The following is a 13111-nucleotide window of genomic DNA, read 5'->3' as shown; positions in this document are numbered from 1 at the left end:
ATCCTGGTTACGTCAGCGTATTGGTCTCAAACTTGTCCGCACTTTTTTTTTTTTTACGGAAATATTCTGCTCACTTGTTCCTCGTCCCCCATGCAATAACAGATCTTGGTTACGTCAGCGCATTGGTCGAAAGCTTCTGTCTGCACTTTTTTTTTTTCCTTGTCCCTCATGAAAAAAAAAAAAAATCCTAGTTTTTCTAGTTTTAGCCACCCTGTCTGGGATACATGGCGTCTGGCAATGAATGAATGAATGAAAATTTTTCTTGTGCTATAACAGATGCTGGTTACTACGTGGAAGTTATAACAAGATATGCACTCCTTTCTCCCTGTTCCGCTTCCTACAAGAACACGTCCTAGTGACGACAAGGGACTTAATAGACAGATGCCTAGAATCCCGGAAGCGTGGCCTCAGACATGTCGCATCCATGTCACCCTGTCCTCTGCCATCAGGCAGCCCACCGTTCCACTCATCACTACTCTCGTTCATATATCTCCACCTCATTTTTCCATCACATCTTCAGTCTTCATCTCCTTCTCTCCCCCATCCCACCTCACTCGTGTACTCAGGGATTTTATTGATAGGAAGTTTAGTTTGTGAATAAACTTCTTAATAATTAAGAATTGCTTTTCAGAGGAATAACTAGAGACAAGTGATGATCTAGCAAACTCCTTCCCCTGTCCTTCGTATAAAAACGGATCTCAGTGACAACAGGGAAGTGAGGGCAAGTTTTTTTGTTGGCGAATCAGTGACCCCCAACAAGTGGCTGCATCTCTCGCCATCATGCCTTGTGCACGTGATCTCTGGTCCGGTTTTGCTTTATCATGGGGTAGGGCTAGCCAGTTAACTCCGTCGGTCGCGGGACAATTCTGGTATTTTATCCCAGCCACCTCCATACGATTGTAAGCTGAGAGTGAGTCATGGGAGCCTGAAAATGGTATGAGAGCTAACATCAGCGCCCCGTACACTGTAGCCGTGGTATTTTTCTTACTTGACGAAGATCCCGTTCAGATCTGTTGATGGTCAAACTGATACGTCTTTTTTTATTGGTAACCAAGGAGACTCATTCTTGTCTCATATATAAGGCACGTCGAATTAGACCACGACTTAGTAGGCTACTAAAGTTTTGGAAGTCGTCCAGTTTCGTGAGATGAAAATAAGCTGGCAATAGTAATGGAGTTATACGGCTCAGTGATTTTTTAAATCCATATATTGAGAAGAAGACTGAATAGTTAACCCAGTTTTTACAATGAAGTATAAGTCTAGCCGGTAAGTGAAGATTTTGCCCACTTGCTGCCACGTGATAAGGTTTAATGCTATGCTATTTAGCTCTGAGTGGTGAAGGAGTTAGAGTGTGTTTATGTGTGGTGAGGGGATTGGAATGTGTTTATGAGTGGTGAGGGGGTTAGAGTGTTTATGAGTGGTGAGGGGGTTAGAGTGTTTATGAGTGGTGAGGGGTTTAGAGTGTGTTTGTATGGTGAGGGGGTTAGAGTGTGTTTATGAGTGGTGAGAGGGTTAGAGTGTGTTTATGACTGGTGAGGGGGTAGGATGTGTTTATGAATGGTGAGGAGATTGGATAGGTATAAAGAATATGAGTGGTGAGGTAGGATCGAAGTAGCGAGGGATGTATGCTGGAGGTGAGTGAAGGTGTGGTGAAAGCATGTTGTGAGGCGAGATGATGTAGTCATGTCCTGGTGGCAACACAGAACCACTCACACTGAAGGCCGCACTTCAAGGTTAGTGCCCTCGCGCCAACCCTTCCAGCTTTGCTTCCTTCCTCTGTTGTAAACACTCCGTTCACCTCATACTCTTACACTCACCACAGCACACTCTTACATATTACTACACGCTTCACACCACACGTCTCACACTTTTACACTTACGCCTATACAGTACACATTTGACATTTTGTTATTATTATTATTTTTTTTTACTGTTTGATGTGTGCTGATCAAATGCACGCCATGGCAGGAATGGTATAATGAATAAACTTTGCGATAAACTTGCCCCCTTGATCAGTTAACCAGGTACACATGTAGTGGTGTCCGTAAGTCATGTATATAATGTAAGTGCTTAGAACTCATAGAGTTCATGCAACCTGAACGTTGATATGCAGTCTTATTTTTATTGCCTAGGTATTTTTTTTTTTTTAATATATATATAAAAGATGTCAAGGAAATAACTGATGAGGGTAGAGCCATCTTGAAGTATATCAATGAAAGTATGACAGATGTCAACACTTTTAAATAGAAAAAAGTGATGTTTGGAAATATTCGAACAGAATTTCGAAACATTTTTGGCTGATTATCCTTTTAACTGTTGTTAGTGGTATGACATTCCAGTTTAAACGAATGACACGTGTTAATCGTTTTCTTTTCTCATTTATTGTTGACAACTCTTTTCATGTACCTGGTACAGTACCAACATAGGTAAGTTGTATATATCGCATTGTTTTAACTGTGTCTGAATGAGGAGGTCATATTTGAATTTTGCTGATATCAGACGATTTTATTTAGCTTGGGAGAACACCTCTGCATTGAAAACGCTAATGGAGGCGATATCTATCTCATCCAGTTCGAAAAACTCTTTACAGTTGAATAAAATTATCTTTAAGCCGCAAACACAAAATGGGAAAAATTCGTTATGGGACTGAAGGAGTTTATAGCACTTAAATTCCCATATACAAATGCATTCTAGGACATTAACTGGCTTCGATGCTGGAGAGGGATGCCTTCATGTGGTGGCACTGATATGACCGGACAGAGAGATCTACTGGGTTATATAAACGACTCCCAATTTCCTCCTTGTCCTTCGAAATGAGGGTGGTGGACTGTGGGAGGACAACCTCAGCTTGCCATCCACCAGGTTCACGTTTCAGATGAGCCTAAGATTGCAACTACTACTAGTCCACTAGGTTCACGTTTCAGATGAACCTAAGATTGCAACTACTACTACTACTACTACACCACCACCACTACCATTACTGCTATCACCACCACCATTACTGCTACCACCACCACACTGGCTCCTTTTTCATAGTCGTACAAGCTGCTGAACCTTCGTCGCCTGACCAGGTGACAATGATGCTTGGCTGGTAGGGTATCAGGATATCAGTATTCAGACTCATGCCGGCTGTAAATAGGCCTGTGTGGTTATTTGGCGGTAATTCGAGAACCTCCTTAGTGAGTATATATCCATAAGTCATCAGACACAGAGATAATTTTTTTCATTACTCACTTTTCGTGTTGTTGATAAAGACTCTGGCGTATATGAAATGCCTTTGATGGTGAACTGTCTTAGTAGTTATTACAATATCAAGAGACAGATCAGGCATGCACATCCATCGCTGTATTACACTAACTAATAACACTGGCCGATCAGTGTTTTTCAGTGCTTTATTTGGTTTTATCAGTCCCAGTCTGATGGATGCAAATCAAGGAAAATGCACCACTTCTGCCACTGATATAAACCTGGAGCTTGACTGTTTATAGGTGTACTTGAAATGCCGGGTTGGTATCCTACAGGCGTGTGCAGACCGACCGCTAGAACACGTATTGTACATAAACGGTTGGCCCTGTACATACTCTTATATGACGCTCCTCATCTGCTACGCTTGTGGATTTATTGTGTGTTGCAGTTACGACTCAGCGTTATCGGTGTCTTCTGCAACATTTATTCATATTCTGCTCCTTCTGCCACACCCATGCCTACATCAGCAGACTGAGCCGTCCCCTGAGCACAGAAGATACTACCAGGTGAGGTTCTAATGGGGCTCTGTTTGCGGACGACCCTATGGATCTTATATGGTACTGGCCACACACAAAGAAAAACCAGACGGTCTTCTGTTACGGCAACTCATGGCCATCATAGTGGGTTAGAATTCTCTTGAGTGTGTAAAAGATCAGGGGGTCACCCTCTTGCCCACCCACCATTCTTGCCTCTGTAGGGTGTGTTGGTGTCATTGTTGTAGCAGTGCTTAGGGCCAGCGCACTGACCCCCTTAGTATAAGTTAGATTAGGAGCAGAATGTATATTTTGACTCATTATGACAACCATGTAAGAAATTATTATTATAATACTCGTATCATTATCATCATCATTACTGCAGTATACATTGTGATCTTAGTAAAATGAGCCCAAGAATTGTATTGCAACGTGACGTGTAGTAAGGTTGTTGCTGCTTAACGCTGGCCGAGAAGGGCACAAGTAGCACCTTTTTCTGTGGGGCTGTTCTACAAGTACAGTACAGTACAAACATTCATGTATTGTGCAGGGATCCAGTGACTCTCTGTGGTAGGCAGCTCCTTCTCAGGGTCGGACCAGGATCCTTCGTATGGTGAGATACAGGGAAATATGGGGTGGTTTGTCTCCTGTGGTGGACGCTGCACCTGCTCTACCCAGGGTGTACAGCACCACCACTTGTAGTGTAATTGTAATTTGTGAAAGTTTAAAAAGCTTTTCTCATACTGCAAAGCAGATGTCCAGAGTTTTTAATGCCAACAGTGTCTGTGAAATGTCCCTACATTTGTGTGCGCTAGATACCAGGTGAAATTCACAGAAGCATTGCTGTTGTACTTCGCATTGAAACAAATGATACTGCAACTTTAACAGTTGCTAGTGACCTGAACAATAAGTGGACAGCACTGCGTAGCATTTACAAAATAGGCACAGACACTTTGCAAAATGACTGAAGAATCTACCAAACAGCTTCTCTTCACGAACATAAACATGCTTACACATTATCGGTATATATATATGTAATGAATAATAACCAAAATCTTTCATATCATGGTTATCTTAGAAAACAGGCATTTTTGTTATTGGTAGGTGGCAGTCATGTTACAAGTGGCGGCGCGACCAAGTAGTCTTCAGAGTGATGCATGGTGCTTCATGTGCCCACCTCCAGTATTCTTCAACTGTTGCACCAAAGCTTTGGTATAAGAAGCTTGTTGTAAACTTTACTTTGATTGAAAGTTCAATAATTAGCAGTTGGTGATGGACATTTTTTTTTTTTTTTTTTAGATTCTCTTGTGGTGATAAGCGACACTATTGACCAGGGGCACCAACCCTCGCGACCAAGCCGAGTACAGAATATAGATTTCAGTGGCCACCTTGGGTAATCCGCGAAGGCACCTCAGAGATTGCGGCGAATGTGTAGTTGCCGGAGCGATTTGGAAGTTTACGGGCGTTTTGTGTTGATAACGAGTGTTGGTGTTAGTATCGGCGTCTGGTGGCGGGGTCATACAGTAGCAGCGCTGAGCTAAGGTGAGTCCACACACACACATATTCTGCCGACGACCTTAAACATCAGCCTCTTGGTCGTGTTGAGCCTGCTTGCCTTCAGCCTTTCACTGCGATGACAGCTTTTATATTTAGTTTTGCTTCCATGGGGCAATTATATATCCCATAGGAGAGGCTTTATAAACTGGATGAATTTGATGTACTGTAATCTTCATTATCCTCTTCATTGCGAAATTCCTTTCCCAGTATGAATAAATTCGTCAGGAATAGCAAGAATAATTAAAAACGTCATCAGGATGAAGATGTTAAGGGACGTTGTTTTGGTTCCCACAGTTCCATGTTTATTTCTGCCATGGTTGGAACTGCTCTAGTATTCCTCCGTAATAAAGACCGGAGGATTGCATCATCAGGGAGTCAGTCGTAGGAGCCTGAGAGAATTATGAGCAGATACAAAACTTACTGGATGATTCCGCTATGTCCCTGGCACATCATTCCAGATTGACTTGAATGTCTTGCCCTTTTCGATATTTTTTTAGAGCTTTGGCTGAGATGCACTGCATGTTGGTTATTTTCATTAAGTTGTTCTTCAGAATGTTATAGATAGCAAATGTAACCTCAAGATGTATTTTTTTTTCTAAGTACCCGAAGAGGTACCGCGCTATACGTATTTACTCCACTGCATTAAAAAAAAAAAAAAAAAAAAAAACGTTGGGGTTGTTTATTCGTGCAATGTGGCGTTCACATGATACTACGTCGTTGGTTTGTTTGGGATTTAATCTTGGTTCACGAGACAAAGGCCTTACAGTTACCCTTGTACTTGAATATTTTGTCTCGTGTTTTTTTCTTATGTTAATTGGACATACCGCGAGATTACCGTACTTTTTTGGACAAAGTGTATCCCAGTCGAACTGTACGGACTAGCTTTGTGTGTGTGTGTGTGAGAGAGAGAGAGAGAGAGAGAGAGAGAGAGAGAGAGAGAGAGAGAGAGAGAATAATCGAAACAAGAACATACCCCACCCTCCCCTTCTCAACACTTGCATTCCCAAGACTTCAGATAACTTATTTTAATGGTTTATTAAGTACCAGTTATTCCCCAGTTTGTGTAATTATCTTAAGAATTAAGTTATACTTAAGCAGGATTTTAAAATATTGATTACTGATTGATACTGTTATTAAGTGACAACCATGGAAGGGGGAGTTATTGATTACCATGAAATTTCGAGCGATTTCCGAATCTAAAAACGGTAACAATCAATGCTTTTAGCTGTTACGCCCTTGAGGTGTTGAGGTCCGAGGGTAGGCTGCGATAGTCCAGGAAGAGATTTCCCTGAAGAATTACCTCAGGACGAGTTCAGGCCTGATAAAAGGGAAACGCTGAGCACCTGTTTTGTTAAGAAGAAGAGGGGAGGAGAAGAAGGAAGAACGGCTATATTTTCACGTATGTACTCTCGTCAGGCACTATTTTTGCCTGTCGTTGTCGGAGTCGCATTGTGCATCCTTAAACAGCATCACTTTTGCATGGTCAAGCTTCCCGACCAGTCGTGGGGTTTGCCTTCCGTACGATGGCGTTTTTTTTTTTTTTTCTTACAGAATTTAATACAGTTGTCTAAACAGTAAAAAAATATAATAGAACATTATCGTAACAAAGAAGTTAATTGTGTCACTTCTTGCATGGTCGTTATGTGCCCCTGTAACTCCCCTGGTTTTGTCATTTTTTCTTGCTGTTTCCGGACGATTTTTATTCGTCTTAGAAGTGATTTACTGAACTGAAGGAGTTTTGTATTGTCCTTCAATAGCTTCATCACTAAAATATAGTTCAAGGTGGCCCATATGTAACGCTACACTTACACGCCACCGGGCGATATCTCGTGTTGTGAGGACGGCTCAGTGTTATTAGTGTGTACCCTACGTCAATTATTTATTTCCAACTCCCACTGCCACAGCCTCGCCCACACTAGCCGACTGAGCTGTCACTGCAACACATTAGATACTGTCACATGTTTCTGTTGTCCTTTTTGCCACCTTGTAGACCCTAGAAAGTTTAATGTAATCGTCAGGAGGTTGTCTGGACAAAATACATCGACTTAGTGAAGAGGTAAACAGCTTCACTTTGGAACGTTGTTTCCACAAGTCATGCCTCTTTAACCCCTTCAGTACAATTGGGTTTCTCATTGGGCCTCCGCCCACCTGTGGTGCAGGAGGCATTAAGTGATTGGTCTGTTCCCCCGTGCGTGCGTGGGTTCGTGCATTCGTAAGACTGTTGTGGGTGAGATATCTGAACCTATCGACGGATTTCCATCAAACTTTTTTCAGTGATGCAGTATGAAGAGATGATAAACTGATTAGATCAGGTATTTCAAGGGGTCAAAGGTCAAGGTCATATGAGGTCGACTTAGTTTATCCTTGTGGACGCGATATCACATGAACCCTGTACGGATTTCAACCAATCATTTATCAGTGATGCATTTTGAAGTGACGGTGAACTGATTAGGTCAGCAAGGTCATGGAGGTTGTATGGTTAGTGCGCAAGGATTTGGTGAATGCATACCGAGCAACACTTAACAGCTGGGGGCTTGAGTTCTCGACGTTTCATTTTCATCATTTTCTTGATACCGTCTGAGTGTTATTATTATTATTATTATTTGGCATAGGAAAGAACCTTTTTATTGCTGTAATTAAAGAGAGTGCGTTATATGAATCCATTAACTTCCCCCTCGCCATCTCATATATCAGTGAGAAGTTGGGTTATGATGGCAGTGATGATGTAATTGGCTTATGTGTAGTTCTTAAATGTCGGGACCAACATGCCTAGCCTCGCGCTCCTACGCTCCTCGTGGGGCAAGGCAGGATGATGGATGGATGGATGGCCTTGTTTTTGTTGGGGGGAACTGAGCCACGGCCACAACTTGAATAACGATTCATGGTTGCAGTAAATTTGATAATTGTAAGACAAGAATGAGTTTCCTTGGTTTCAACACTTGGCCATGGGTTTGGAATCTGAATGAGGTAAAAAAAAAAAAAAGGAAAAAAATAAAGTAGTCATTGTGAGAAACAAACGGAAAATAAACTTACAAAGATCAGGTATGAAGCTGTCTTCTCGCTGGCAAAGGAGACTTCATGACATTTATTCATTTACAAGGTCATTTGTTCGTTTTTCTCTCGAGGGCGCTCTGCCGTGCCAGGAACGTGGCTGTTTCCAAGACGTAGTGAGATACAGGTCTTGGCTGTTTCACTGCCTACACGATCGCAGGAGCACATATTGCCTGAGACATCCTTTCAGGTGACATCAACCTGGTCTCTCTCTCTCTCTCTCTCACTGATGAATAATGAAACTTGGCACCCTGCCACCCCCATTCCAATAGCAAAAGCTGTCGCAGGAGTATGGCCAAACATACACTCAGAATATGTTTGACCGGACATAACTCAGATTGTCAGCTCTCAGACATCCAGACGTTTATTTTCCTCGTGTTAGACTGTACTATTTTTACTGTAACTGGGCCCAGGTTTTCGTCCTTTCGCAGCATATTTCACGTAGCTCGACTGTAGAATAGGTCAATGCTATGGCGCTACCTCCTTTCCTTAGCACTTCTACATGACTAGCATGAAATCTCATTGTTAGTCTATTGTTACAACTGAAGTTTCAGGATGGAGAGATGACAATTTTAGGCCAAGTAAGAACATTATAGTTTGTTTCACTTATGCTGTTATTCACTTAACATTAAAGTTAGGGACCTGACCTACATGGAAAATGGCTGATACTGGTTGTGTCCTGGAGGAATTCGGACCTTAGCAAAAATAACGTGTCTCAGAATCCTATGACTTTCTGTCGAATAAAATCATCTGGTGTTAACTAGAATAATGAAATCTGCAACCATGTATGACAGAGTCAATGACCATGCAATGAATACTTCATGTAAGTCTTCTTCCTACCATTATTCTTGTCCTGCTACTCAAATGTGTAGTCTAACAGGGAAACCCAGGGAGTAAGAACGATCAGTGTTCTTCCTATAATAGATGAAAGAGAAGATATATAACATCAGAAAGCCCCTCCCTTTTTTTTGCTTTCCCTCTAAGAAAGAAGAGACCAATGCCTAAGGTGTGATGTTCACATGAGGATAAAAATCTTGAGCATTTGGTGTAATTGTATATTGCACTATGTTGTTTGATGTTTTAACCCATTACATAACATTATGAGCTGTGTTTAGATTTTTTTTTTCGATTTCCATGAGCAAACATTAGTAATGAGAGGTGATTGTGAAATGTTTTGAGGACCACTGACCTCTTATGCATATTATTATGACCACTGCCAGACAGTTTAAGGGTGACCAAAGGCCCTTAGAGGTTCATTGTATGCTGTTGGCAGTATGAATAAATACTTTGACAACTGATAGTATGTATGCTTGAGTACATAAATCTCATAATTCAGACACTGAGTGAAGTTTGCTGTAGTGTGTGGGAATGTTGGATTCACTCTTCCCAGGACATCACCAACCTGTAACTTCCTCCTCCACCACCACCTCTTAACACATCCCTTGGGCATAATCCCCCTCTCTAATATTTCCAGGGTTAGCTGGGTGGTAACCATATAACCAAACCATACGTGCTCCCTACGTGTCAGTAAGTGGGTTGGTGGAGGGTTAGTGCCCCTCTCCGTAAAACAAGTAACTCAAAGTCAAACGGCCACCCCTTACGGGATTATGGCGTCTGGCAATAGATAGATAGCAGTGCTAATCTGTTGATTATGCCAACAGTGTGTTCAATTTGGAGCACTGCTAAACACATGTATTAGCTGATGCAGTGGCTACGCAAAGAACGTTTTGTCTGGTCCGCCACCCACCCATCCACCACTACACCTCATGGATGGTTCTTGTGAAATATCCACCCTAGAAAGCCTGAGCAGTTAATCTTCTTTCCATTCTTTAGATAGGGCTAAGATTGTCAAACATACAATCTGTTCCCTGTCTCCCCCCCCCCCATTTTTTTTTTTTTTTTTTGTTTTTTTTTTTTTATTTTTTTTTTTAAATGGGTAATGGAAGGAAACTAGAGAATTTTTCAAGTCTCACCCTTCCTACAGTGGCATATAATACAGTCGTTAAAACACACACTTTCATTCACATGAGATGAAGGTTACTTCACTGGATATTATTATATGGCATGTCATGTTCCATGATAATTCATTGGTCAGTTATCATACATATCCTTACAGGCGGCAGTATGGCACAACATTTGCCATCTTTTGTACTGTGTTATCTCGTATCTCGCTACATATCTGTTTTGTGTTGTATAAGGGAATTTTTGTCTACTTTCAAGCTGTGTGGAAGTAAAAGGACCACATTTTACATAAAGAAATCAGTAGTGACATGGTATAATTATGACATGATGTTATGGTTTACCTATGCAACAGTCATGTAGTTTGATTATTATAATTAATGTTATTTATGGTGCATATATGCCATTCTATCTGGTTTACTATTACTTCTTTCCAGAAGTTGGAATGGACTACGTGAACATCCCTCATGTGGTGGCAATGGTGGGGCTGCCTGCAAGGGGCAAGACCTATATCGCCATGAAGCTTGCACGCTACCTCAACTGGGTTGGCCTCCCTACCAAAGGTCAGTTACCATCGTGGATTGTCATACTCTGGGGTCAGTAGTCGTAAAGCTTCTTTATGTTAACTCTTTCAGTCCAAAGACGTATTCCTCAGTCGATTGTTCTTGTCTCCAGACGATTTTGCTCACCAAGGAAAGACCTGCAGCTGGAGGGATTAACCTTAGCTATACAGTATATATATAGCCTTCATTAACTGCTTCAGAAGCAACTTAGAAGTCTTTTTTAAGTTGAATACAGTCATCTGGAGGTAGTAAGATTAAACTAATATGTCATCATACTGAATGCTTTAAATTGTGTGTACAATTAATTGTTCATAATTTTTTATGACTTATAACTACCCAGGCACTCAACAGAAACACTAACTCAGAGTGAATATTTAGTGATAAATACAGTCTGATTTCTGCTTATAATAATTTTTTTCTTACAGATTATTGCAGCATACTAAAATTTTGTTACCATCCTTTATGAATGTCTCAAGTGCAGCAACAGTGGGCCACCCTCATTTATACCTCTTTTCCTTGTTGTCTATCCATCTTACTGTGTCTCACCCCTAATCCCATTTTTTGCACCCTCCCCCCAACTCTCTTCCTCTTCCTTGGCTTTTATCTTCTTCCTTTTCATCATCTCAAAATGTTTCCCATTTCCTTTCCGTGTTTCTCACTAATTAATCCCTCCGTCTTTCCTTTTCCACATGCCCCTCCTCCTTGGCTGCAGTGATGTGTGCTCTTATGTTTAATAATTATTTAGTTCCTTTGATAATGATTTAGTTCTCTTGATAATGGTGCAGAAGTATAGCGCTTTAAAAGAAAATTGTAATACTGTATAGTATACAATACTAGCTGGGTTCCCAGCATTGCCAGTGTAAAAAACTGACCGTGTTTATTGGCACTGTCCAGGACCCTGAAGGGCCACTCCATGGTGGGGGACAATCCCTGATGTCCCATTTTTTTTTACCCATTGGACTCATTTTCCCTCTTGGGCCCATTTCCCCAAGGATACATTTCCCATAGGCCTATTTACCCAATTGATCTAATCTCCATGGACCTATTATCCCACTACCCACCTGCTAACCCACCCATGCTGTCCCACCCTCTCCCACCACACCCACCCAAGCCCGGTCACCAAGTTTCACCATGTTGACTTGAGTTTAAAGTTATAATATTTGTATGGTTATAAGAGTACTTTAAAAACTCTGCAGTAATTGGCTACCAGGTTCCACCAAGTTGATCTGATTAGTTCTACTTTTGGGCATCATGGGTGCCACTTTAACACCTTTAAACCATACCATTAACTTTGTAGAAAGTTACCCGTTAGAATCCCTGGAAGCCCGCAGGATAGTTCCCCCTTAATTTCTGTAACAAGTAAACAGACAGATAGCCATATATATATATATATATATATATATATATATATATATATATCTATCTATCTATCTATCTATTGCCAGACGCCTCAATCCCGTTTGGGGTGGCCACAAACAAATCGCCTCCAAGTCGCCCTGTCCCCCACCATTTCACTGCCCTGCTCCCAACTCACACCCCTCTCTCATATACCTCTCCACCCCATCCCTCCATCTCATCCTCGGCCTCCCCCTCCCTCTTCCTCCCTCCACCTCACTCACATACACTCTCTTCGTCAGTCTTTCACCCTCCATCCTCTCCACATCTCATCTCATCAGCCCTTTGAGTGTCCACTGCAGGACCAGCTTATCCCGACCGAAGTTGGGACGATACAGCCAATGTATCTCTACCAAGTGGCTTAGGCTGTCTAGTAGAGATTGTATGTAGGGTGAGAAGTGCTTGTAAGTGTAATTGTAGTGTTAGAGTGGCTTTGGATGTGTGTATAGTCTGTGAACCAAGTGTAATTGGCCTGCGCAAGCCGACTGGATGCAAGCATACTTTATAGTATGCGACACTGGTTCCACCACAGCACCCATTGTGTCCACCAATGCAGCATGTGGCCTGAAAAACGCTCCCAAGGTTTATGACCCTGGCGGGGCACGAACCCTCGTTCTTCATTGTACAAGAACGCACACTTTACCACTGTACCACAGAGGCTCTCTCTTTCTCTCTCTCTCTATCTATCTATCTATCTATCTATATATATATATATATACATACAGTATATATATATATATATACCGGTATATATTATAAAGCCACCTGCTGCCTGTTTAAAGGACCAGTCATGTCGAGATGAAACTCATTAATGCAATTTGCTGGGCTGATATGAGACATGCCAACAATCAGTAAGAGGAGAGGAAG

General features: G+C 41.7%; 1 protein-coding gene across 2 annotated transcripts in view; it reads left to right on the top strand.

The window, feature by feature from the left end:
* The window catches only part of LOC145412223 (6-phosphofructo-2-kinase/fructose-2,6-bisphosphatase 1-like), a 132021-nt gene that overhangs the window by 72170 nt on the left and 46740 nt on the right, over positions 1–13111 (top strand). The window contains exons 1-2 of one of the 2 annotated variants that reach the window (XM_080282155.1): positions 5208–5261; positions 10724–10849. In XM_080282155.1, the coding sequence (XP_080138281.1) occupies positions 10732–10849 (118 nt within the window). In that variant the 5' untranslated portion in view covers positions 5208–5261; positions 10724–10731. Of the gene's footprint in view, positions 1–5207; positions 5262–10723; positions 10850–13111 lie in introns of those variants that run through there. The other variant, XM_080282154.1, reaches the window with a different exon arrangement.

Source organism: Coenobita brevimanus, chromosome 92, assembly GCF_032717465.1.
Source record: "Coenobita brevimanus isolate Jiangsu-jjx chromosome 92, ASM3271746v2, whole genome shotgun sequence".
Lineage (NCBI taxonomy): Eukaryota > Metazoa > Arthropoda > Malacostraca > Decapoda > Coenobitidae > Coenobita > Coenobita brevimanus.
This window is presented reverse-complemented; position numbering and strand designations above follow the sequence as displayed.